This window comes from Heteronotia binoei, chromosome 10, assembly GCF_032191835.1.
Source record: "Heteronotia binoei isolate CCM8104 ecotype False Entrance Well chromosome 10, APGP_CSIRO_Hbin_v1, whole genome shotgun sequence".
NCBI lineage: Eukaryota > Metazoa > Chordata > Lepidosauria > Squamata > Gekkonidae > Heteronotia > Heteronotia binoei.
This window is the reverse complement of record NC_083232.1, coordinates 104,453,267-104,479,952: the sequence shown is the minus strand read 5'-3', so window position 1 is coordinate 104,479,952 and position 26,686 is coordinate 104,453,267. Positions and strand designations below refer to the sequence as shown.

General features: G+C 43.9%; 1 protein-coding gene across 1 annotated transcript in view; it reads right to left on the bottom strand.

Annotated features, from left to right (window-relative positions):
• The window catches only part of G3BP2 (G3BP stress granule assembly factor 2), an 83,718-nt gene that overhangs the window by 42,747 nt on the left and 14,285 nt on the right, over positions 1 to 26,686 (bottom strand). The window contains exons 3-4 of the mRNA XM_060247868.1: positions 14,592 to 14,765; positions 11,135 to 11,225 (exon numbers count right to left, since the gene is read on the bottom strand). Coding sequence (XP_060103851.1) covers positions 11,135 to 11,225; positions 14,592 to 14,765 — 265 coding nt within the window. The remainder of the gene's footprint in view (positions 1 to 11,134; positions 11,226 to 14,591; positions 14,766 to 26,686) is intronic.

Genomic DNA, 26,686 nt, shown 5'->3' with positions numbered 1-26,686 from the left:
CTTATAAAACTTTCTCCAAGCTCCATTTTTTCCATCACTGCAAACATAAAGTCCCAATTTAAATTGTCAAATGCTTTTTCTGCATCCGCAAAGAATAGCGCTACTTCCTTTTCTGGATGTCTTTCATAATATTCTACAATATTTACAACAGTTCTAATATTGTCTCTTATTTGTCTTTTGGGAAGAAAACCGGCTTGGTCCTCTTTTATAAAATTTATCAAATATTGCTTAAGACGTTCTGCCAGAATTCTTGTAAATATTTTATAATCATTGTTCAAAAGTGAAATTGGTCTGTAATTTTTCACATTTGTAACATCTCTTTCTTCTTTAGGTATCAAAGAAATAACAGCTTCTTTCCATGTATTTGGTACCTTCCCTTTGACTCTTATTGCATTCATCAGCTTCTGTAATTTTGGTATTAATTCATCTTTAAACATTTTAAAATACTTGGCTGTATAACCGTCTGGCCCGGGAGCTTTATCATTTTTCATCACGTTGATTGCTGCCTCAATTTCTATTTTTTCAATTGGGTCATTCAAAATTTTTCTCATATTCTCAGTTAATGGCTCAATTTTTATTTTCTGTAGATATTCATCTATCTTTTTTCTCTTTACTTCAGCACCTTTAAACAGCTTGGCATAATACTTAAAAAATTCTCTTTTTATTCCCTCTTGAGTAACTACGTCTCTTTCATCTATCACAATTCTATTAATTATTTTATTTTCCCTCTTTTTTTTCAGCTGCCACGCCAAGTATTTCCCCGTCTTATTTGCTCCTTCAAACGATTTTTGCTGGAGCCTTTTCAAATTCCATTCTACTTCTTTGTTTAATAAATGTCTTAGTTGAGTTTGCAATATTGAAATTTCCCTTAGAATTTTCTTTTTCCCTGGTCTTTTCCTCAGCTCTCTTTCTTTTTTCTTTATTTCATTTTGAATATCCAGTAGTTGTTTTTCTTTTTCCCTTTTATCTTTATTGTTCAAAGTAATCAGCAACCCTCTCATTACTGCTTTATAAGCATCCCAGACCGTCTGAAAATCGATATCTTCTTTATCATTCACTTGGAAAAATTCTTTAGTTTCTTTTCCTAGGAAAGTCACTGTTTCTTTGTTCTGTAGCAAGTCTTCATTCAATCTCCATCTTCTCAATCTTTTGGACAGTTTTGTAATCCACATTATTGGGTTATGGTCAGTGCCAATTTTAGGCAAAATCTCTATCTTTCTTGTTATGAGGCCTAAATCTCTGGTTCCCCATAGCATGTCAATTCTAGAAAATGTCTTATGTCTTGCAGAAAAAAAAGTATAGTCCCGCACTTCAGGGTTAAACTTTCTCCATATGTCCTCCAAATTTTCCTGTTTTACTAATTCAAAAAAAGACTTTGGCAATTTTCCTTCTTTTCCACTATTTTTTTCCCCTCCGGATCTATCCAATGAGTTCTCAACTGTTCCATTAAAATATCCCATTAAGAGTATTTGATCGTAGGTCAACTCATCTAGTTGTTGTGTAATGTCTTTAAAAAAAACATCTTTTGCACCATTAGGTGCATATAGTCCCAATAACAGCGTTTTTTTTCCCATTTGATGTTATTTCCACTGCTACAAATCTTCCATCCTTATCTTTAAATACCAATTTTGGCTCCAGGTCTTGTTTAATATAAAAAACTACTCCCCTTTTTTTCTGGTCAGCTAACGAAAAAAATTCCCTTCCCAATTGTTTGTTCCATAAAAATTTATAATCCTTTTGTTTAATGTGGATTTCTTGCAAACAAATTATATTACAATTTTGCTTTTTAATCCAATGAAAAGTTGCCCTTCTTTTTTGTGGTGAATTTAGTCCATTAACATTCCAAGACAATAGTTTGTAATCCATCATGGTGCAAATTCTTTATTTTCTTCAAAAAATCTCCTCAGTTCTCGGGCATTTGTGATCGTGACTCTCTTCCCCTGAAGTTCAAAGCTCACACCCTCGGGGATTATCCATCTATACCTTGTGCCATTGTCTTTCAATTTTTCTGTCAACTTTTTATATGTTCTCCTATCATTTATCACTTCTTTCGGTAGCTCCTTCATAATTCTCACTCTGCTACCTCTTACTATCAATGATTGTTCAAAGTTTCTCTTCATAATCCTTCCCACCATTTCCTTTGTCATGAATCTTACAACCACATCTCTTGGTAAGTTATTTTTTTTGGCATATAACGAGTTGACTCTATACATGTGATCATACATGCTTTTAGTCTTATCAGGGTCTTCTTCTAAGAATTCTGCGATTATGTTTGTTATATATCCTTTCAAATCATCATTCTCTTCCTCAGGTACTCCTCTCAAACATAGCTGATTTTCCATTAATTTGCAGTCGTGAATCGTCACTTTTTCTTGTACTTTCAGCAAGGTGGTATCATGTGTTTTAACTTTCTCCTCCACCTCCTGTACTTTCTTGTCTATTTTCCCAATTTGGTTTTTGAGGTCATCCACTTCTTTTTTAATCACTGTAGTAAGTTCTTCCTTCAACTCTTCCATCATTTTCTTAACTCCTTTCATAATCCTGGCTTCCATAGCCTCCATTTGGTCTTGCATTTTTTCTAATGAAAGGGCTCTTGTTCGGAGCTGCCTGGGCTCTGACATTTAAGCAAAGAGCAAGGGGGATGCAATTAAAATACCAAAAATTTCCGTCGCACAATTTGCAGGTTTGACTACCAAGTTCAGAAGGTCTAAATTTTCTCTCTCAATTAAACTTTGTTCTGTTTTCTTCTGAGCTTCCCAGGCCCAGATATAAATTTTTGAAGAATTTTTCCCCTTTAAAAAAATGACGAAATTTTTGACCTCACCAATTTAAAATCTGACAGTCAGGTTCAATAGAGCAGGGCTTGCCCTTTCCAGCAAGCCCAATTTCGCTGGTTTCTGAGCCCCCAAAGCAAAGATATTTAACAAAAAAGTCTTTAAAAAATCCAAAATGGCGGCCGCGATTTTTTCTCCTTTTAAAGATTTTTTTTCCCCTTTTAAAATCACCCCAGGAGCCCACCAATAATGTAGTCAATAGTTCTTATCTTCTTACCCTTTTCCCTGTCGTTTCTGTCACTTTTTAAAGTCCCAAATCTTTTTAAAACGATGTTTTAAATTGGACCTCCCAGCAATGGCTGCCGATGTTTCTCTATGATGTAGAGTAGGCTTTTTTCTTTACTGCTTCCTGTCTCTGTCACCTTCAACCTTATAGATTGCTTGACGCACTTCCTGTCTTGCTCAGTAGAGTTAGAGGACTGTTCCAGTATATTCCTGCGCAGTATGGTTGTTTACATTCCACAAATCGTAAGTAGACACAACAATGATTTCTCTTCAATTTTTAGCAGTTTTTAACACTGTCTTTTATGTCAAAATAGTCCAAACTTCACCCTTCCCTTCTTCTACTTGCAAGTTTTATATTTTCCCCTTATTTCCACCTTTAAAACGTCTCTTTAGTCTGTAAATAGCTCTGGAGTGAAAGAAGAGTTTCTGTACCTTTTTTCCTCTGTTTATCCAAGTTCCACTGGTCTTCCAAGACTTTAGTTGTTTAAAAATGTCCCAGAAGGTTAGGATCGTGACGAGCTTATGCCAAATCAATGGCTCTGAGAGATCTTGCAGACGATAATTTTGCAAACTTCTGAGACTCCTCAAAGCCTCAAAGGACCCTTCTCCAAAGCTCCTTTTCAGCCAAGGTAAATCTCTTCTAAAGTTTTTAGTGCAAGTCTTGGACCTTTCTCTCACTGAGAAAGGTAGGCAGTGGGCTTTGGTTTGCCCTCCACTACCCCGAACAAGACCTTCAGCTTGCTCCCGTTACGAGAGACAACTCAGCTCGCCATTTTCCTCCCCGGAAGTCTTCTTCCCCATGGCTTTTGAACCCAGTCTATAGGCTTTAGTTATAGTATTTAACAATATCCCATCAATCTTCATAGATTTTTCGAGCCATTCCACGTTTTGTTAGTGAAGTATTATCTTCCGCGCCCTCCTCTATCCCCCTTATCTTCAGGTTTCTCTCCCGTCAACGGTTTTCCAGCGCCATAATTTTTTCTGTCGCCCTCAGTTCAAAGCTTTGTAGTGCCTTAATTTCATCCTGTGCCGCATATAGCATCTCAGTGGCGTTTTCTGCCACTTTAGAGGTTTCTTTTAATTCAACGGCTAGGGAATCCAGTTTAGTATTTACTGGTTGAAGTAGATTTGTCATTAAATTAGTTAAAAACATACAAAGCTCATCTTTAAAAATAGATAGGTCTTTTTTTGTAACGGGGCTCTCTTCATTCTCTGTATTGTTCTCAGTGCGAGGGGAGTTAATAACGGGCACCATTTTAACTAACGGTGGAGGCCCTGAATCACCCAGAGAGTTTCTTTTATTTTTCGAAGGAAAAAAACTTTCAACTGACTTAACTGACTTCTTCGTTGATCTGGGGGTCTTCCGAGTGCTTTTCTTCATTTTTCACAACGAATGCAGTTATCCATAGTGACTTTTTCAGTAATAAGGAGCAAAAGAGAGCAGAGCTAACTTAAAACACATCTGCCATGTTGAAGCAACGCCCCGCCCCCCGATTTTATCCTTAATAGGACACAATAGCTAAGTTTGCTAAACGATTCATCTGCTAACAGCTGATATTTCTTCCATGATTTCAGGACAGGAAAATGGGCTCAAGCCCTAATTGAGGGGGTGCCAAGTTCTGCCCACAATAAGGCCACTTATGACCTCTTAGGTAGTGCCAGAAAACACCTCAAAAATGTTTTGAATTGTCTCCAAACTAGCAAGTGTTTGTTCCTTCCATCCCCAAAGTTCTATTCCATACAAGATACGAGGGATGACTTTACTGTTGAAGAGCTTAAGGGCTGGATCTATTAGAAAGTGCCCCTTGGTTCAAAGAATCTCAGTATTACTCCCGTTATCTTAGTTGCTGATGATTTAATGGAGGCTACATGCACATTCCAGTTCAGCGTTTCACTAAAAATTAATCCCAAATCTCTGTAGATATTGCATTGTTCTATTGGGATACCTTGTATGTTCCAAGAGTATCTTTTAGATCTTTTTCAGAAAACCACTACTTTAGTTTTTAATTAGTTGATAGTAAGTTTCTCTTCACAATATTCTCCTAATTTGTCCAGAAGTCTCCTTAAACCAATCCTAGTTAGGGAAAAATAAAAGCATATCATCTGCGTAAAGCAGTATTGATATTTTCTGCTGGCCTATTATAGGTGAAACAAATTCAGGACCATTTAGCTTGGGAATGATGTCCAAGAGCCCGAGATGCTGACTCAGATCCTTGTATACATATCTGAGTATAACAAATAAAAAACAACAGTCTCTTGTCTATGTTTGTCTTTTCCAGTTTGTCCCAGAGCCGATCCCTATTGATCAAACCAAAGGCTGTTACTAAATCTACGAATGCTGCATACAAGGTCTTGGTAGGGCCAGACATTGCTGAGTTAGCCAAATAATATAGAGGAGAACAATGGTTTATTGTACCCTGTCCCTGCTGTTATACTTATTTTATTCTTATTTGACACTTGATGAGTCAGTGATCTAAACTGTAATATGTTTTCAAATCGCTTTGACTATCTGCATACAATGGTAAATTCAATAAACAAGCAGGCTATAACATTCATGGTTTTTTTCAGATGCATTTTTCTTGCACCAATTTAATTAACTGAAACTCATTATCAACTAACATTTCTTAAATTGTCAACTGTGCCTTGGCAGCCCTTAACACCCACACCACTGCAGTACAACTCACTTCTGGTATAACTCATGTGCTAAAGGTGGACTTACAAGTCCATGTCCTCTAAAGCACAGCTTTTCCCCAACCACTATTTCTGCATGGCAGCCACTCTGATTTTTCGTTAGGAAGTTATCACACTGGAAGCTCTACCATGCTCAGATTAACAGAAGGCTCACATAGAAAAGAATCAAGCAGGAATCAAGTTGTACCTTTAAGACCAACCAATTTTTATTCAGAACATAAGCTTTCGTGCACTCTCTTAAGTATACTTCATCAGATGAAGGAATAAGGTATTGTGGGCTGAAATACAAGCAGTCTGGCAAACTAACTGGTCCATGGTCACATAAAACTGCGGCTAGACCAGTTGGTCTGGATAGCCATAAAAGGTAAAAAAAATTCTCTGCCAAATGGTGTTTTTGCAAATCTAGGTGAATCACAAAAGGACATGCATATCCAACTTGTAGTCCACCCAACTATCAACATCAATCTATACATATTAAACATCACTCTAGCCACCTAATCTCAAATAACTTCTCAATGTCAAGCATAGATATTTCGCAATAATCAAGCTTTTGTTTTTTTAATTAAAGTCTTCCTTTATTGAAAACTCCATGACTTGCTCCAAGGACAGATTCCTTTGAAGTAATGATTGACACCGTATTGAACAGTATCTTATAGACTACTTCAAAAGGCAGGGTTACAGATAACTTCAAAAGAATAACATAAGGATGCAAATTGAGTTGAAGTTTCAAAGGCTACTCGCTAGTATCTCTTTTATGACTAAGGAATGTTAACATCTCAATTTCTCACATATTCTCTGCTAGCTGATAAGACATGGCTGTGTGAATCTGGGGGAGAGGCACTTTACACCGTTTATACAAGGTTACACTAAATATCCTGGATTCAGAGGGATTTATTATTCATCCGCAGGGGGGAAGGAAGAGAAGGGGGGGGGGAAGAGAAGAAAGGTATGGATAAACTAGCATTTAGAAATAGCATGCTTGACACTCACCCACAACAATACAGCATCTCATCTGAGCATGAACACCAGTACCAAAGCTTGCAATAAACCCAAGTGCCAACTTTGCTGCCACATACACCCAGACAACACAATCACTGGGCCTAACAGCATTAACTACACGATTTCAGGCTCATTCACTTGTTCATCTTCCAACATTATACATTCCATTAAATGCCAACAATGCCCTTCAGTTCTCTACATAGGGCAAACAGGACAAACCCTATGCCAAAGGATAAATGGACACAAATCTGACATTAGGAATTACAGAACGAGAAATCTGTGGGAGAACACTTCAACCTTCCAAAGCATTGAGGGTGACCTCAAGGTAGCTGTTTTACTGCAAAGGAACTTCAAGAACAGAATGGAGAGAAAAATTGCTGCATTACAAATTATTATGAAACTTGGAACAAATACCTCTCCAGGACTGAACAGGGACATTGGTTTTTTATTTCAATACATATGCTAAACCCACTCTCAGTGAGTATAGCTATACATCCACAGTATTCCAATGTATTTCTCTTTTATAATAGTGTATCAGAATAATGTTTTATATTGACATACTCAAATAAGAGATATTGGCTATTTATCTCATTACATATATTCAACCCATTTTCATTTTATGTATTCTTGTTTTCTATCAGCAGACTAGAATGATGTTTAATATGTATAGATTGATGTTGATAAGGTGATTGGGTGGACTACAAGTTGGATATACTTGTTCTTTTGTGATTCACCTAGATTTGCAGAAACACCATTTGACAGAGAATTTTATTACCTTTTATGGCTATCCAGACCAAATGAAGAAGAAGAAGATATTGGATTTATATCCTGCCCTCCACTCCGAAGAGTCTCAGAGCGGCTCACAATCTCCTTTACCTTCCTCCCCCACAACAGACACCCTGTGAGGTGGGTAGGGCTGGAGAGGGCTCTCACAGCAGCTGCCCTTTCAAGGACAACCTCTGCCAGAGCTATGGCTAACCCAAGGCCATTCCAGCAGGTGCAAGTGGAGGAGTGGGGAATCAAACCCGGTTCTCCCAGATAAGAGTCCGCACACTTAACCACTACACCAAACTGGCTCACCAAAATGGCCTAGCCACACTGTTTTATGTGACCATGTGACCAGTTAGTTTGCCAGACTGCTTGTATTTCAGCTCTCAATACCTGATTCCCTCATCTGATAAAGTGTGCTTAAGAGAGTGCACGAAAGATTATGTTCTGAATAAAAATTGGTTGGTCTTAAAGGTGCAGCTTGATTCCTGCTTTTTTCTACTGCTTCAGCCCAACACGGCTGCCCACTTGGATCTATAGAAAAGAACCGTCAGCTAGGAGAAGCAACCGTGATCTTGCTCAGTTAAGAACCAGCATTTTAAGGCTGCATCCCTACTGCATATGAAGGCTGTCAAAGGGGCCTGCTTCCAAATAAGGATGCCTGTGGCAGGACCCCACGTCAGTCAGCTGTACAATCAGACACTTCAGTTCATTATTAAGGGAATGTATATTAAAGTATATATACCACTTTTTCTGAACACAGACAGTATCTCAAGGCACCATTTTTTAAAAAAAGGCCTATAGCCAACAAAGTAAAAGCAGAAAAGGAGCAAGGAAACAGCTATACAACTTTCCCTCAAAATAATACATACCTATGGAATTATCTACAAAAAGCCTCTCTGCATAGCTAATGCAGCTGTTCCAAGATGGGAGCAATATGCTCCCACATGCAAACTTGAGTTAATAGGCAAGCCAGCCAATACTGTAGCTTCTGGGTAGGCTTCATGACCATGTTAAAACCACCCCGTCTTGAAGCTCCACAGCACAGAGTGGTCAGCTGCAGTACTGCAGTCCAAGCTCTGCTCACGACCTGAGTTCAATCCTGGTGGAAGCTGGGTTCAGGTAGTCATGATGCGATGTTGCTTGCACAGGGGACTACCTTTACCATTTACTTTATCTTGAAATACATGGCTCAGGAAGGCTGATCGTTTCAGCACCAAAATAGAGCTGACAGTATTCATGCATTTATTCTGGTCATGGACTGTAATAAACTATTTGATCTTATTCATGCTTTGTGATTATCTGATCTTTTAACAAATCCAAAATCCAATACTACTACTGAATTCTTCACAGACCTGGTCAAATTCAAACCCACCCCATCCAAAGCAGGTAGGAAATCCCTGTCAACATCTCTCTGCCCCACCAACCAACTTGTCTGGATCCAGTTTCAGAGGAATCTCTGCAGCTCTCATAAGTTACTTCCAGGGCTTTTTTTGAGCAGGAACACAGTTTCGGCTGGGTTGGTGTCATGGGGTATGGCCTAATATGCAAATAAGCCCCTGCTTTGCAAAACAATGCTGCCATTAGGGGGTGTGGCCTAGTATGCAAATGAGTTCCTGCTGGGCTTTTTCTACCAAAAAACCCCTGGTTACTTCATACAGAAAACACAAACTCCCAAGTTCTTAACCCTACATAAACAAACTAGGAAGACTGCCACATGCTCCCCATTGCCTTAAATGATCATAACGTAACAAAGTTCAACAGCTGCCATAATGATGCATTACATGAAGCAAGAAAAGTGTCAACTGCTTCCAGTATTTCATGTCAAATTTAACTAACTTAAGAAGTAAAAGCGCAGTATAGCTACAGATCTCATGAGAGTCGGCTGCCTCAAAAGGACATGGCCTTGAACATTATGAAATGGCATATTATTTAATAAAGGTTTAGTGTTCTTGTGGGTGTACATTTCAAGTTCTGGTGCCCTCTGAGTGGTTTTAGAAAGTCCACGGGGCCAGGTGGGGCTCCTGACTGGCTATGGGAGAAAACTCTGCTTGGGCAGCAGCTGCCCCTCCCCCCCAGCACAGGGATCTTCACTGTGGGGCTGAAGGTCAGCAGCGGCAGGCAGCTATTTTGTGGTTGCACCCACCACGTCGTGTCAGAATTACCACAGGCTCAAAAACCTTGAGGATCCTATGGTCCGTGCCCTATCCTGACCTGGGATTTGAAGTCTCAGTTTCAAAATAATCAAACTCATATTCAGAGTTGGCCGTTAGTAAGCATTGGCCCAAGAAAAAAGCTAAACAAGAGCCAGTTTGGTGTAGTGGTCAAGTGTGAAGACTCTTTTTTGGGAGAACCAGGTTTGATTCCCCACTCCTCCACATACAAATGCTGGAAAAGCCTTGGGTCGTAGGAGTTGCTCTATGAGGAGTTGTCCTTGAAAGGGCAGCTTCTGTGAGAGCTCTCTCAGCCCTGCCCACCTCATAGGGTGTCTGTTGTGGAGGAAGAAGATAATGGAGATTGTAAGCCGCTCTGAGACTCTGATTCAGAGAGAAGAGCGGGGTATAAATCTGCAGTCTTCTTTTTCTTCTACATTGCTTAATCTATGAAGAAAGGTTAAAACGCTTGGAGCTCTTCAGCTTGGAGAAACGGCGACTGCAGGGTAACATGATAGAGGTTTACAAGATTATGCATGGGATGGAGAAAGCAGAGAAAGAAGTACTTTTCTCCCTCTCTCACAATACAAGAACTCGTGGGCATTCGATGAAATTGCTGTGCAGTTGGATTAGAACTGATAAAAGGAAGTACTTCTTCACCCAAAGGGTGATTAACATGTGGAATTCACTGCCACAGGAGGTGGTGGCAGCTACAAACATAGACAGCTTCAAGAGAGGATTGGATAAAAATATGGAGCAGAGGTCCATCAGTGGCTATTAGCCACAGCATTTTATTGGAACTGTCTGGGGTAGTGATGCTCTGTATTCTTGGTGCTTGGGAGAGGGGCAAAGTGGAAGGGCTTCTAGCCCCACTTGTGAACCTCCTGATGGCACTTGGGGGGTTTTTTGGCCACTGTGTGACACAGAGTGTTGGACTGGATGGCCTGATCCAACATGGCTTCTCTTATGTTCTTAATCTAGTTGGAAGGCATAGACTTCAACCAATGCAAACGTCCATCCTGTATCAGGCTTAATGCTGGTGGCTGGATTAGACACCAATTTGAGCTGAATCCAAATTAATCTTAATAAACATGCTGCTGTACGACGACTGTGGGATCAGGGGTCTTTAGTGATCCCTCTTGAACCTCCTGTGCTAACTGGGCTTGGGTAGCTTTCACAGACAGTTTTCAGAGCTGAGCTTGCTAAACTGCTTTTATTTAAACATTTGTATATGACAGTGGCCCAAAGCCTTATTTCCCTTCCCTCCATTTTATCCTCACAACCCCCATTCCATGAGATCGGTCTAGCTGACAGTCCTTTCAGGGAGGAAGGGAGACTCCAAGCAGGGTGTTCCAGACCACCCCAGCCATTGCATGACACAAACAATCAGAGCCAAAATTCATCTCCGTCACTGAAGAGGAAGCATGCAAATCCAGGGCCACACTTTCTTTGAGATCCCCTCACCTTCATCTAGTTCAGCTTCAGATTCACCAAATACTTCATCTTCATAACGGAATATGTCATTGTGGACATAAAACTTATTTGGAACAGAGCCCTGAAAAACAAACACACCACAGGTAGAAGAAAGCTCAACCGTTGACCAAGTCAGTTTAGATTTGCATTCAACCGTGTGTGTGTGGGGGGGGGGGGGATCTACTTTTAATGGAACCAAATAAAACTAAAAGTAAGCAAGTTTGATGAACTTGGGAAAACAAAGAAAACCGCTTGTCCATTTGTGACTTTACTTGGGTCCTAACAGAAATATTACACCACTGTTACTTGATAACCAAATAGTGATAATGCTATTATTTTCAAATTCAGTTAATATCCTTCTGTGCTTACGTGACAGTTACAAAAACTGAAGACCTCTTACCTGCTGAGTTCATTTGGAAAAGCTGGTCCTGTATACTTTTGACTGGCCCTCATGTTCAGGGATGCTTTCTCAGTAGTGTACCTCTCAGGACACATTCCTGATGATTGCCAATAAAACTGCCCCATTGAAATAGGCTTGGATGAACGGATCCCCTAGAAGTTCACCACGTTGGAGTCAGGCAGTGATTTGCTCCAGGCCATTTAGACCAGGGATTCTGGAGGGGTTTGGTTTTGTTTTTTGCCATCTTCTGGGCTTGGAGCAGGGGTCACTGGGGTTGTGGGGGAGAGGTATTTATGAGTTTCCTGCATTGTGCAGGGGGTGGACTAGATGAACCTGGAGGCCTCTTCCAACTCTATGATTCTAGGTTTAGGGAAGTGAATAAAAATTGTGCCGACACGTTAAAGATAGATGTTGGGAGTCCCTCGTCTAAGAACCTGGTAAGAAAGTAGTTCATTTTTCATGTCTAAAAAGGAGTTGAGTTCAAGTGCAGACCCAACGCTCTTTCTAGCATGCACCATTATGGGTTCCCTCTACATCAGAGGAGGTGGCTACCCTCTTCAATAACCAGGACTCCCAGCACTGAACTTCAGGGAGAAGCCTCAGAACTTGTGGGAGGAGCCCCTCCACAAGACTCACGCTTGAGTTCATTCCATCTAGAAGAGGAATCTTCAGAAGGGTTCCTCAAGCCACAACCTGAGGTGCAAGATACTGTAGATGTTAAGATCCTTTTGTAGTACTAAAGTGGACAAAAAATGCAATGGCAAACAGTCTCTTTTAATCTCTTTGGTCAGGTGCACACTTTCCACAAAAAGAAAAAGTCTACAATATTCAAAGGAAGTGCAAACAAAAATACAACTATGGCAGCAAGCCTTACAAATCATTAAGCTTGGCTAGATGGTCTATTAGAGGGAAAACTGGGTTAGCCACAATAGTGGGGTGGGGGAAGGTTCTCTCATACACTGACTTTGATAAAGTTCTTCATCAGCTGTTTCTCTGTACACCACATGTTGAATGCAAAGCCAAGGCTCAAGCAAGCGGGGCAGGGGAGGAAGGCCCAAGAGAGTAGAACTCTGAGCACTTCTCCATATAAGGAACAATGGAAGTCTGCTGGATAATAACAAGCTCAGAATTGACAATGCAAAAGATGAATGGGCTTCCCCTTCTCCCTTCAACTATATTCTTCCCCCTTTCCCCTTCTAACTGAAGAGCAGGTCACTCTTCAGACTGGTCGCTTATCCCTTCTGCCTGAAACAGCTCTTCCTATCTGCCCCCCCACCCCCAGTTCCTCCTTTATTCTGCATTGACTGTGACTATGCATGGTGGGAGGCGGGGAGCCAGCAGATGTGATTAGCAGAGAGGGGGTCCTGTATCATCTCAATATGGGCAGTTCTTGATCTCCAGCCCCTACACAGTCCTTGGGGCCAGAAGAAAGACTCTGCCTTTGCAATCACTAATGCGGACCTCATTCTCTTAAGGGACCCAAGTGCTTCTCTTTGCTCCCCAGGACTTCTTTGCACTTTGCTACTCACACCTTTTTGAGAGAATCAGGTGCATGTACATGTTCAGGCTTACAACAGTGCACTCCAAGGCAATGCTGATGACTCTTCCTTGTCCAATTTCCCCTTGGGAAAGAAGCTACTAAGGAGTGTGCCGAGCATACTCTGCCCAGCCAACACTAATGTGTGTCCAGATGAGGAGAGAAAACTGCTGTGCAGGCAGTCAGGAGCCCAGGCTTGCCACCGTGGAGGAAGGCCACCAATGCAGCCAGGACAGTGCCCAGATCAGAGCTGATGATGATGTCCAGCAGCTCCCAGGCTGAGTTTTTCCCTACAGGGAAAGGCTGGCCAAGAGGAGCTCCACTTACCCACAGAGAAGTCACACCTGGGGACCCTTTGATACACTGTGGTTCTGAGTGCCACCACCCATACTTCTGAGGCTATGAGGTGCAGCTGAGAAGCTATCAGGTGTACACACGTGTTTATCTAATAGGGTCAGATTCAGAAAAAAAAACTCTTAAGTTTTTTTTCTGCACCTTCCAAGACAAAAAGAGGAACAAGAAACTGTTGGACTCTGCAGGTTTCTGGCAGGAGATTACAAGCTACTCAAGCTGTTTGTTTCTGTTATAGGGCAGAGACATAAGCCTCCCCCCTGCCAGAAACATCTCTGGCTGCTGAGTGAGATCTGGGGAGAACCATTCCTTGTTCCAGGCACGTCCAAGCACAAGCCACAGGGCCCTTGGCTCTCAGCCCCAGCTGGCAACCTGTCTGAGAGGATCCAGAAGCCGCCCAGGATGGTGGGAGCAGGACATCACTGGGGAAGCTGTGGGGGGTCAGCACTAGGGAGAAAAATTGGTCCTGGCCCTCAGGAGGAAGGGACATCACGCATCCCTCGTGTGTTCTCAGAAGCTCTGCCTATTATCCAGCATGATAACAAGTGGGGGAAATGTTTGATATGGATCTCAAGAGGTCTGCCTAAAACCTCCAAGTAAAACAACCTGTTCCCCTCCTCCCCTTCCCTCCTCTCCCTCCTGCAGGAAGATCAGAGACTCAAGCTGCGCTCAGAGCTTTGCTCCTTTTTATTGTCTTGTTCCAACTGATCTTGTTCCAGCTCAGACAGCCCCTTGCCAACAAATGCGCAACAGTCATTTTAATACTGAACATCTAAGACCAGCTCAGGGGCCACTGGCTCCTCTATCCCAAGGCAGTCTAGTCTGATCAGGAGGTGCAAAGAAGATGCTGTGCCATAAACTGCTGACCCCTCCCTTGGTGGCTCAGACTCTAAACGAAGTACTTGTACTATTTGGGAGGTCTTTCTAACATCCAGTAAGTCATCAATGCTTGCCCAACGCTGGTACCAGGCAATTTACATCTACTTTCCTTTTTCAAGCGTTTACATAAATGCATGCTGTGTTTAGCTCAAAACTCTTTAATTAACTGAAAGCTTTCATTCCAAGGAGCACTTTCAAAGTGACATTTGATGTCAAAACATTCATAGGTCCCAAGTTTAAATTACTAATACTTGAAACCAAATATTTGGGTGGTTACTTACTTCTGGAGCCAGTACAAAGGTCTGCATGAATTTCCGCATTGGCTGCCCGTTGTTTGTTAACTCCCCCATGACCTGCACAACGACTCCATCATTCAAGGTTGCGTGGGCATCCACGTGACGAATCTTAGTCCGACATTCATTAAACTGCAGGGACATCACCTTCTTATGGATATCCTAAACACAAAAAAATTACTTCCATTCAACTGTAGCCATGCCAAGAACTGAAGGGATTTTTTAAAAAAGTGTTCTATGCAGGCTTGGTTTTATATAACATCTACGCACTTACACAGCACAATTAAATTAAATCCTAATTTAATACCTACCAATAAATAGTGAATTCATTCAATACCTATGGGCTCCTTTTTTTACACAGTCATTAAGCAATGAGTGTGGGTTTTTTTTTAAGGTTTTCCCTTGTATAATTTATCAGCTAAATATTCAGATCAAAATGTTTTCATTTGTGAGCCAGCTTGTTTGCTCCCAGTTCTAGGCTGAAAATGGAAGAACAGCCCCCCCCCCCCACCACCACGCGTTCTCCTGAGACTGGGCCCAGGGAAGATGCGCTTTTCTTCCCTCATCAGCCAGACTTACACTGCAATCCTTAAAGGTAGGGGTGGGGGGGGGGGTAGAGACCCACATTCCAGATGAAGCTGCATGGCCAGAACATGGGCTGCATTTGCTTTTCAGAGTGGGGATACTTTTGAGTAGACAAAGCAGCCATTTTATCTGGCTTTATCCACAATGTGTTCTTTTCTCAGCATAGAGAGAGGAGACAGACCAGTGGCTGAGAGCATGTGGCCTTCAGGGGCAGGGGGAAACCCTAAGCCAAGGATACGGGGGTAGGAATCCTAAAGGAGAGGAGGGCTTTAAAGCAAGGACAGAAAGGGGCCTCCCTTCACCCCAGCCCCCACCTAGTGCCACCAACCTCTTACAAGACCATTTAAAGCTGAGCTTCAGTCCTGCTCACGAGAGGCACAAGGGGCTGGAAGAGACAGGCCAAAAGGAGAACACCACTTGTTATCACCAGCAACTCAGAGCAATGTCCGGCCAGTGCTCCATCAGCAGCCACAGCCTATCCTAGACAGTGATTTCTCTCTCTCTCTCTCGGATGGCAAGCCTTTCTTTGCTTGCAGATAGCCTCAGCAACTTTTCACCAGCAACAATACACCACCTAACAGGTATACGAGCGCAGGAACCAGACCTTGCAAGATGCCAGCTGTGTCCCTAGACATGCTCCCAGGCAATACTACCATTAGATGACCTAACAGCAGCTGTACCTCTCTGGATCATCCTCCTATGCAAAATATGCCGTCATATAACAACACTGTCCTACTACTCTCTACATCAGGCAAATCCTAACATTTGGAGATGGTGGGCCAACTGTTTAAGTGTTCAAGGCAATTCTGCTGATCTTCAAGTTGCTGCTCTTCTACAGAAGAACTCCACAGGAAGAATTCAAAGAACTACTCACCAGTAATGTAGCACTCTCTCTCAACCTGTCCTTTTTATTGTCTATAGGTGCATTTCCCATCCCATGCATATCTTAACTATTTCAGCTATATCCCTGTAACTTTCTATAGTTCATCCTGATGTCAAGTCATCCTGTATTAGATTTTAGATTTCACTGACAAGTGAATGTACTTCACCCCCATACTGAGTGAGCTAACTGATCACTCTCTGGGCTGGATCTTGTTTTAAATGAGTCTCTCTGTGTCAATCCCCCCCCCCAAGCTGTGGATATAAAATGGGCCTTATAGAGTTACACTCCTATGCATTTGAAGAGATGAGTGCCAACCAGTGTTCCCTCTAAGCTGAGTTAGTGTGACAGGTTTTTAGTTAGTGTGATAGTTAGTGTGATAGTGTGTCATAGGTTTTTAAGCCTTCGGCTCACACATTTTTTTCTAGGCTCAAGAAAAATGGCCCCAAAGCACACTAATTTATGCAGTAGCTCACAACTTTAATGCCAGTAGCTCACAAAGTAGATTTTTTGCTCCCAAGCCTCCACAGCTTAGAGGGAGGACTGCTGCCAACTCCCAAAAAGTTTAGCCTGAAATAAAACTGTTAGTGTCTCTGGATTCCTGTTGCCTTTAACTTTAAGACTTGGTAATCCCCCCCCCCCCTTATTTACAATTACTGTTTGCGTGTTTGGAATTCTTAGTCAGATCTGAAAGGCAGATTTGTGTAAAGGCATTATTCAATTACAGACATGTGGACACCCTAAACTACAATCCAAAGTTTAATAGTATTCATAAAATTATCACATGCCTTTGGAGTACAGGAACAGCTAATTATGGTGGGATTTTAATTGACCATAAATTTGATAATTTTTGATAATTTGATTTGATAATATTTCCAAAAGATAGTCGCTCTTCTGAGGACTGTACCACAAATAAATGCCATTTATAGATATTTGAGGCATCATGCTACAATACGTATTATCCCATGTTTCGTGAAGTTTTTCATAGCTTTTTCATAGCTTCATGGGTTCAATCCTGCAACCTAGAACTGCCAATTTCAGAAGAGGTGTTGAAAGATCTGAGTCGGATTTAGATGACAAGAGAGGAGGTCCTAAGACTGATAGACATTTAAAAATTGACAAATCACTAGGCCTAGATGCCATACATCCAAGAATTCTTGAAAGAAATAAAATATGAAATACAGATCCCCTGACAAAAATATGCGATCACTAAAATCTGCCTTCATTCCTGAAGACTGGAAGGTAGTCAATGTAACCCTCAACTTCAAAAAAGGTCCCAGAGGAGATCCAGGAAATTACAGGCCAATCAGTTAATGTTGATACCAGTAAGTTGGTGGAAACCATTATTAAAGAGAGAATTAGCAGGCACACTGATGAACAAAAGCTATTGAGGGAGGATCAGCATGAATTCTGTAAGGGAAGATCTTGTCTCACCAACCTGCTAAAGTTCTTTGAAGGGGTGAACAAACATGTGGACAAAAGTGACCCAGTAGATGTTGCTTACCTAGATTTCCAGAAAGCTTTTGATAACGTTCCTCATCAAAGGCTCCTAAGTAAACTCAGCAGTCATGGGATAAGAGAGGACATTGTGCGACTGCAATAAAAAAGGCAAATGCTATGCTGGGGATTATTAGGAAAGGGACTGAAAAATCAGTCAGTATCATAACGCCCCTGTATAAATTGATGGTGCAGCCTCATTTGGAGTACTGTGTACAATTCTGGTCCCTGCACTTCGAAAAAGATATTATAGCATTGGAAAAGGTGTAGAAAAAGGCAACTAAAATAATTAAGGGGATGAAGAAAGATTAAAGAAGTTAAGGCTGTTTACTTTGGAGAAACGATACCTGTGGAGTGACATGATAGAGGTGTACAAAATTATCTATGAGATAGAAAAGGTAGAGAAAAGAGTACTTTTCTCCATTTCTCACAAGAACTTGTGGGCACTCAATGAAATTAATGAGCAGTAGGCTTAGAACAGATAAAAGGAAGTACTTCTTCACCCAGAGTAATTAACGTGTGGAATTCACTGCTGCAAGAAGTGGTAGCAGCTACAAGCATAGTGTCAAGTCTGATGTTTCAATAACGAGTCCTTGTTGATAAAAGTAGCAAGTTTATTGTAACATATTGCAAGACTGGTCGACAGAGATTGAGAGAACTGGCGAGCATATACAGAGGGCAAACATTTAAGGTGCAGATCAGAGGAATTCCTACGGGGGGGGCCTCCTAAGCGAGCACATTCACACATCGTTGTTACTTTATCGTTCTCAGGCCTGGCTGGCCTTGGGCACTTCCTTGGTACCCATTATCTTTGAGAAGGCACAGTAATCTTTTTCTCATAGCTAGTTGCAGAGCTTGGCTACATAACAAAGGGAAGGAGGGGGGGAAGGAGAGGTTGAGCTAGCAGCACTTGAATACAGTATGGCTTTTACCCAGGAGTCATTTCCTGAACCAAAGTTTGAACCAGAGTTGAGACTCTATGCTAGTAAAACATAACTCAGACTTGACACATAGACAGCTTCAAGATAGAACTGGATAAACATCTGGAGCAGAGGTCCATCAATGGCTATTAGCCACAGTGCATTGTTGGAACTGTCTGTCTGAGGCAGCGATGCTCTGTGTTCTCGGTGCTGGGGGGGCACAGTGAGAGGGCTCCTAGTTGTCAAGCATAGAGATTTCAAAAGAACCAACCAATGATTTTGAAACAAAGTATTGGTATATTGTTAATCCACTGTGCTCATGGTAAGACCATATTAAAAGTGATACAGTTTAACACATGGCAACTAGCTTTAAGGGGTACATCAAAGAGATACTAAAGAATGTAAGGAATTCTCGCATACGCATGTGAAAAGCTACAATCACAGGTTCGGCTATCTTTTGTGGTTACAAACATCCAAGGGCCCAGGCCTAGGAATCGTTCCAGGGAGGCACTATCTTCAAAGCTGGCATTTCTACATTTGTTACACTAGGTGCAGATTAGAGAATGGTTTACATAGCTTTGATATGCAACAGTACAGTAAGATAATAAACAATACAGCTTTCTACTAGAAATGAAATGTATGCTTGACATACTGCCCCCACTAAGCCTCGGCCCAGGGTTTTATTGGATGCAGTAGGTAAAACTTCTTTACGAACCGGTGCACCTTTACATTGGATGCTTCTACCCACTCATCGTGACTTGGGGGAAAACGTTTCCACCTTATTAAAAAGTAGAGCACTCCCCTTTTCAACCTGGCATCCAGTAACTCTTGCACCTCATGGTGACTTTGCCCCTCCACTTGAATCGGTTGCGGCGCTGACAGACGAGGGTGCCACTTCGTAGCCCCCAGGTCCCGGCGCAAAAGGCTGCAATGAAAGACAGGATGGATTTTACTAAACAACTTCGGTAACTCTAATTCCACCGTCACCCAAAGGGTGATTAACATGTGGAATTCACTGCCACAGGAGGTGGTGGCGGCCACAAGCATAGCCACCTTCAAGAGGGGTTTAGATAAAAATATGGAGCACAGGTCCATCAGTGGCTATTAGCCACAGTGTATGTGTGTATATAAAAATTTTTTGCCACTGTGTGACACAGAGTGTTGGACTTGATGGGCCGTTGGCCTGATCCAACATGGCTTCTCTTATGTTCTTACTTTATTGATCACCTTCTTTATTTTGAATGGCCCCAGATACTTGTATGCTAGTTTCTTTGAGGTCTGGGGTAGTGGCAAATTCTTTGTGGATAAGAATACTGTTTCCCCTACTTTGAAATTCCACACTGGAGTATGTTTTTTATCATAATGCTTTTTATAAGTCTCTTTGGCATTTTCCAAATTCTCTTGTATTACTTTCCATCCTTCACCCAGGGGTCCCCACCATTGTTTAAATGAGGAAGGGACTTCGGCCTGGTCGCCCCCCGGTAACAAGGGAAAAGGCTTCCCTTCATAGCCATTCACTATTTTAAATTGAGAGGTTTTGGCTGAGCTGTGGATGCTTTTATACCCGTACTCGGCAAACGGCAGCAGTTCCACCCAGTTGGTTTGTTGATGGTTCACATAACACTGTAAATATTGTTCAAGCAGTGCATTCACCCTCTCAGTCTAACCGTCTGTTTGGAGGTGATACGCCGAGCTCAGCCCCTGTTCCATACCAGTTAATTTACAAAACTCCCGCCAGAAGCTGGCAATGAACTGTGGGCCCCTGTCGCTAATGATCTTATCAGGGAAGGAGTGTGCTTTCACCACGTGTTGGAAAAACAAATACGCCAGTTTCTTGGCATTAGGTAATTTAGCACAGGGGATGAAATGTGTTTGCTTAGAAAAGGTATCCATCACTACTATCACTGTTTTCCCTTGAGATGGTGGTAGTTTGACAATAAAGTCCATGGACACGATGGACTATGGTCTCTCGGCTGTCTTGATAGGTTGCAGCAGTCTGGGGGGTTCCCCCCCCTCTTTTTAGTCATGATGCAAACTGGGCAGGTGGACACGTATTCAGATATGTCCTTTTTCATTCTGGGCCACCAAAATTGTCTATTGACCAAATGCAAGGTTTTCACATACCCAAAATGGCTAAAAAGTTTACTATTGTGGCAGAATTGCAAGACCTCTTTTCGAAGGCTTTCTGGCATGTAGAGTTTCCCCTCACGGTACCAGAACCCCCCTTCTCCCTTTTTTACCCCCTCTGGTTTTGCCTTGCCTTCCGCTTCTATCGCATCTATCAGGCGCTGCCCACCGCACTTGTCTTCCACCTTCCCTTTAATCTGGTGGTAACCATTCTGGTCAAGTGGGAGGGAGAGATTATTGAATTGATTATCTCTTCCTTTTGACTATCAAGTTGAGGAAACCGGGAAAGGACATCTGCCAAAAAGTTCTTAGAGCCTGGTATGTGCTTCAAAGTGAAGTCAAATTTAGCAAAGAACCCCGCCCATCTAATTTGTTTCTCAGTCAGTTTTCTGCGCCCCATTAGGGCTTCTAAATTTTTGTGGTCAGTCCAAATTTCGAACAGGACCCTTGCCCCTTCTAGCCAAGATCGCCACGTTTTTTAAGGCAAATGTCACAGCAAATGCCTCTCTATCCCACACCAACCAATTTCGCTGCTCCTGAGAGAATTTTTTGGAGATGTAGGCGCATGGTCGCAACCCCCCGCTCTCATCGGTCTGCATTAATATTGCTCCCACAGCCATGTCGGAAGTGTCACATTGGACCACGAAGGGTCTGAGTTCGTCTGGTTGACTTAGAATAGGCTCACTGGTGAATAATCTTTTTAGTTTGTCGAATGCCTGCTGACACTCAGGCGTCCAATTTAGCTTGGGCCCCCGATTTCTTCGCTTCCAGACCTCTCCCCTTGGTTTTCAAAAGATCAGTGAGGGGTAACATGGTTTGGGCAAATCCCTGAATGAAGTTACAATAAAAATTTGCGAATTCGATAAAAAACTGGAGCTGTCTACGTGTCCTCGGGGGTTCCCAGTCTAATACTGCCTGGATTTTGGTGGGGTCCGTAGCCAACCATTTTCCTGACATGCGGAATCCTAGATAGTCCAGTTCGTGCTTATGGAGCTCACACTTAAACAGTTTGGCGTACAGTTTATGAACCCCAGAGAGCACTGAGGTCAGCTGGAAAAAACTTGCTGACCACCCCCGGACCAAGAGAGGTGAAGCTGCAATGCACCCGTAATCGGGCCTTCTCCTCTGTAGCCCCGAACCTATGGAACCAACTTCCAGAGGAAATGCGGGCCCTGCGGAACCTTGAACAATTCCGCAGGGCCTGCAAAACTTTCCTCTTTCGACTGGCTTTCGCTGATGAAGGAAGTGATTGCTGATGAAGGAAGTGACTGCTAAGGATTACCGCCATCATATAAAGAACAAACAGCACTAGCACTTTTATTACTAATTAATTAATCAATTTTAAACTTATTAGAATTTTAACGTTAAATGTAACTTTGTTGTTTTGTTGTTTTTGTATAATTGAATGATGTTGTCAGCCGCCCTGAGCCTGCTTCGGCGGGGAGGGCGGGATATAAATAAAATTACCTACCTACCTACCTACCTTATGTTCATACAAGGTAGAAAGCACCTTTCTCACCAATTTCACATGTGAGTTCATGTCCTTTGAGTAGATAATTATGTCATCTAGATACACCACCACCCCTCGGTACAGGTATTCCCTTAGGACTTCATTGATGAAATTCATGAACACCCCCAGGGCTCCTAGTAATCCAAACGGCATGACCAGGTATTCAAACTGGCCCACTGGTATATTGAAAGCTATCTTCCATTCATACCCCTCTTTTATCCGTACTCTAAAGTACGCATCTCAAGTCCAGTTTGGTGAAGATTTTTCCTTCTGAGACAGTGCTCAGGAGGTCTCTGATTAGGGGTGTGACGGAACCGGCCCGATTCTGCCTTCAGACCCGGTCCCGTCAACTCCCTATTGAGTCGCCAACTCCTGGAGGAAGCTATTTCTCCTTCGGCCACTTGGGCTCGCTGCCACCACCTGCTCAGTCTAGGGGTTCAGATTGAGAGGAACAGGACCCCCAATCCCCCTCTCCAGCTATGAGGCCAGGCCTCTAGGTCCTCTGCCACCCTGTACTTGGGATTCACAGAGACCACAGCACTTCTTCGGGGAACCCTTGGAGGATTGGCACCTTCTCCAACTGCATGCCTTCCCCCTTCCCCGGGGCCCCCTTCATAAAGCAGCGTGGTCTAAGCGGTCGGGATCTATGTGGTACAGAGTTTGACTGCCAGCATTCAAAACAGAACAAAATGTTTAATAAGAAGAGAATAAAATAAAAAAACAAAAACAGTTACATGTAAAAGTTTAGCACAGCACCTGATCAGCAACAAGAAGGGCAAATAAAAGGTGGGTTTAAACGCATCCTCTCGTCCCTGGTGTAAACTTGGTCTACCTTGTGAATTACTTACTCGGTCTGACTGCCTGGGGTCCTCCTCCTCTTGAGTAGGCCTCTCCCACAGTCAGGAGCCCACACACTGGCCACCTCTTCCTTAGAGCGCCAGCTGAGAACTCGCCTTTTCCTGCCTAACTCAAATAAAAAGAAAAGAACTTCCTGCCCCTCTAGGAGGCTTTCCCCCTAGAGGCGCTGGTTTAACTCTGGAAGGGAGGAGGGGTTGGAGGGAGGCTAGGCCAAAGCCTACTTTAGTAGTTTAATGATCCCTCCCAATGAAGCACCAACATTGACTAAGATGGCATTTCTCCACAAGGGGGATGGGATAAGCATTGGAGGTTGAAATCCCGTTAATCCCTCTAAAATCTGTGCAGAGTCTGAGACTGCCATCCTCCTTCTTTCTGAAAAGTACGGGTGCGGCGTGTGGGGCAGTTGCCGGTCTAATGAAGCCCCAATTTAGATTTTTTGTCTAGGAATTTTCTCAGCTCTGCTTTCTCAGCCCACCCCATGGAATACAATTTCGCCTTGGGTAGTTCCTGGCCGGGAATGAGCTCAATCACACAGTCCATGCTCCGGTGAGGTTCCTCCTCACTGAACACCCTTTTTAAGTCCTGGTACTCTTTAGGGATGGACCGGACCTCCTCTACCAGGCATATTATTTCATTTCATGGAGGAGGGTCTGATCCCCACGCCTTAATCCACTGGTGGCATTTACATTTACTGTCCGTAAAGTCTATGCTTTGATCCCCCCAACTAATGTCCAGTTCATGCTTGGCTAACCAGCCCACAACTAATGCGGAGGGGGTGATCACAAACAACTCTATGTCCCAATGGTCCTCTATGCCTATGGGCACCGCCTGGATTTGCTCTACGCAGGGCTCCCCCCTCATTACCGAGCCATCCATCTGCTCGAATTGAATGGGGTGGGGCAAGGGGGTTCGTGAGAGGCCGAGGGCTTCTACCAACTTGGGAGTAATTATCTCCCTCATGCACCCGGAGTCGATCAGGGCTCTCACGTGCATGAATCTCTTAAGTCTCGAATTTAATAGAGTCAATGGGACAAAAAACAAAGATCCAGTTATTCTCACCCTCAGAGGAGCCGTTAAATCCACAACCTGCTGCTCGACACTGTTCAGTGCAGGTCGTCCTTGTTTTCCGCCGGCTCTTCTTCCCAGGACATTTCAGTCAACTCGTCCAGGACGATAGTTTTCACCTTGGTGATGGTTGGAGTGGTGGTGCTCCCTCTTGCCGACTCCTTGGCACGTGACAGGGCCTTCTTTGGTGCTGCTGCAATGGGTTTCAGGGCCGGGGGGGCCTCAAGGTTTCTCCGAGCAGTTTACGGCTAAGTGATTCGGATCCTGCATCGGAAGCACTTATGTGCCGGGGGGATTTTAGCGGTTCCCCCCGCTTGCGGGGTCTTCTTCACTTCGGACTTTGCCCCCAACAGAGACTCACGTCCCCCCTTTCCCCCTTGCTGCTGTTGCCATTGTAGGGCCACCCTCTTCATGTTGGTTTCTACTTCTCCCGCCAGCTGTACCCACCCCACCAGCGTGGTGGGGCGCGCTTGCTGGAGGGCTCGATCCAGTACACTCGCATTCAGGCCCCTCTGGAACTGTTCTATCTTCATCAGCTCATTCCAACCTCGGACTTTAGCTGAGTTGGATCTGAACTCGGCCGCATACTCACGCGCCGATTTCGATCATTGTTGCATATCCCGTAAAGCTGTCAGGGCCCGCGTCTCTTGCAGAGGGTCCTCATATTGGGTGAGAAGGGCTTGCAGAAACGCCACTACTGTATCCTGCTCTGGGCTTCTGGTCTCGTACAGGCTCACATACCATCTTTTGGCGGCTCCTCTAAGTTTGGAGCCCAGGTAGTCCACCTTGCTGAATTCGTCCGGGAATGTATTCCCACAATAGTGCATGTAACTATTGGCTTGGATGGAGAAGTACTCCACTTCTTCAGGGTCCCCATCAAAGGTCGCATCAAGCTCTCTTCCCCTACCGTAGTCTCAGGGGGCTGGGATCGCCGGCTGTTGGGCCGGGACTGCTGGCGGTTCAGGAAGCTGCGGGGCCGGCATCGGTGGTGGCGGTATCACCGGTTGCGCTGGCAGCTGGGGGGCTAGAGATGGCCTCCCCCCTGGGATCCCCGGTATCCCTCTCGGGTCTCCTGGTCTCAGCAAGCGTTCAATCTGCCTCCGCATCTCTTGGGACATGAAGGTGGCGTTGGCTTGGATCTCGTCCGTAAGCTTCTCGCCATGGTAGCCATCTCCTCCCTCATTGTCTCAAGGACGTCCAGCTCACCTGGACCCTTACCTCCGTCTTCGCCCTCAGCGTTGGAGCCTCCCGGCACTCCGCCGGTGTCATCAGGTCGGGGCTCCCTTCGCTCCTCGTCCTCCCCAGATGGGTTGCCACCTCGCTCGCCTCCCAGGGCTCTGCCACCCCTTCCTCCATGGGTATGCCTCGTCAGGATGGCGTCTCGTCGAGCTGGGGCTTCTTCCATCAGGGTGGTCGAAGTCTACGGCTCCCACTCCTGCAGGGTTATGAAAAGTTGTTGTATATGTAGAGGGGACCCATGCCCCGTGACTCTTCTCGCATCCAAGACGTGCCATGGGGGAGTCCACACCTCAACTCTATCTTCCAGCCCTCTCTCCAGCGGATGAAAACATTCTCTGTTATCTGGAACTCCCTCAGCCATTCGGTTCGAAAGTTGACTCAGGGTGTACAAGGGAAATTATCACCCCAAAGCTAGTGGATGCTCTCGGGCTATTCCAAACGCCCCTACCCCACCCGATCCAGTTCGAGCAAATGGACGGGTCCATAATGCGAGGGGAGCCCTGCGTAGAGGAGACTCAAAGGTTATCGGTGGGGATAGATGATCACTGGGAAGTGGAAGTTTTCATGATCGCCCCCCTCATCCTTTGACGTGGTGTTGGGTGTCGGTTGGCTGGCCAGGCACCAACCGGACATACAGTGGGGGACCATAGACTTCACCGACAAACGGTGCAAACACCACCACTGGCTGGGGAAGTGGGGACCCAATCCACCCCCCAAGAATGAAAAAAATGTGCATTTCGGTGGAAGAGGTGCAGTCGATTCCCCAAGAGTACCGAGACTTGCGCAGGGTGTTTAGCGAGGAAGAGGCAGATGAGCTGCCTCCCTACCGGAGCACTGACTGTGCCATTGAATTTATCCCCGGCCAGGAACTACCCAAGGCCAAATTGTACTCTATGGGGTGGCAGAAAAAGCTGAACTGCGAACGTTTATAGACAAGAACTTAAAGAGGGGCTTCATTAGGCCAGCCACTGTGCCGCATGCAGCGCCCGTCCTGTTCCGAAAAAAGAAGGACAAGAGTCTTAGACTTTGCACAGATTTTCGTGGGATAAATGGGATCTCAATGTCCAACGCCTACCCCATCCCCCTAATTAAGGATCTGCTAAGTACTGTGTCAGAAGGATCCATATTCACCAAATTGGATCTAAGAGACGCTTACTTTAGAGTGCGGATCAAGGAAGGGAATGAGTGGAAGACTGCCTTTAACACCCCAATGGGACAATTTGAGTACTTGGTGATGCCTTTCGGGTTGCAAGGGGCCCCAGGAGTGTTCATGAATTTTATCAACAAAGTCCTGAGAGAATACCTGTACAAGGGGGTGGTGGTGTACCTGCATGACATCATTATTTATTCTAAAGACCTGCCATCCCATATCCAATTGGTGAGAAAGGTGCTCACCACTCTG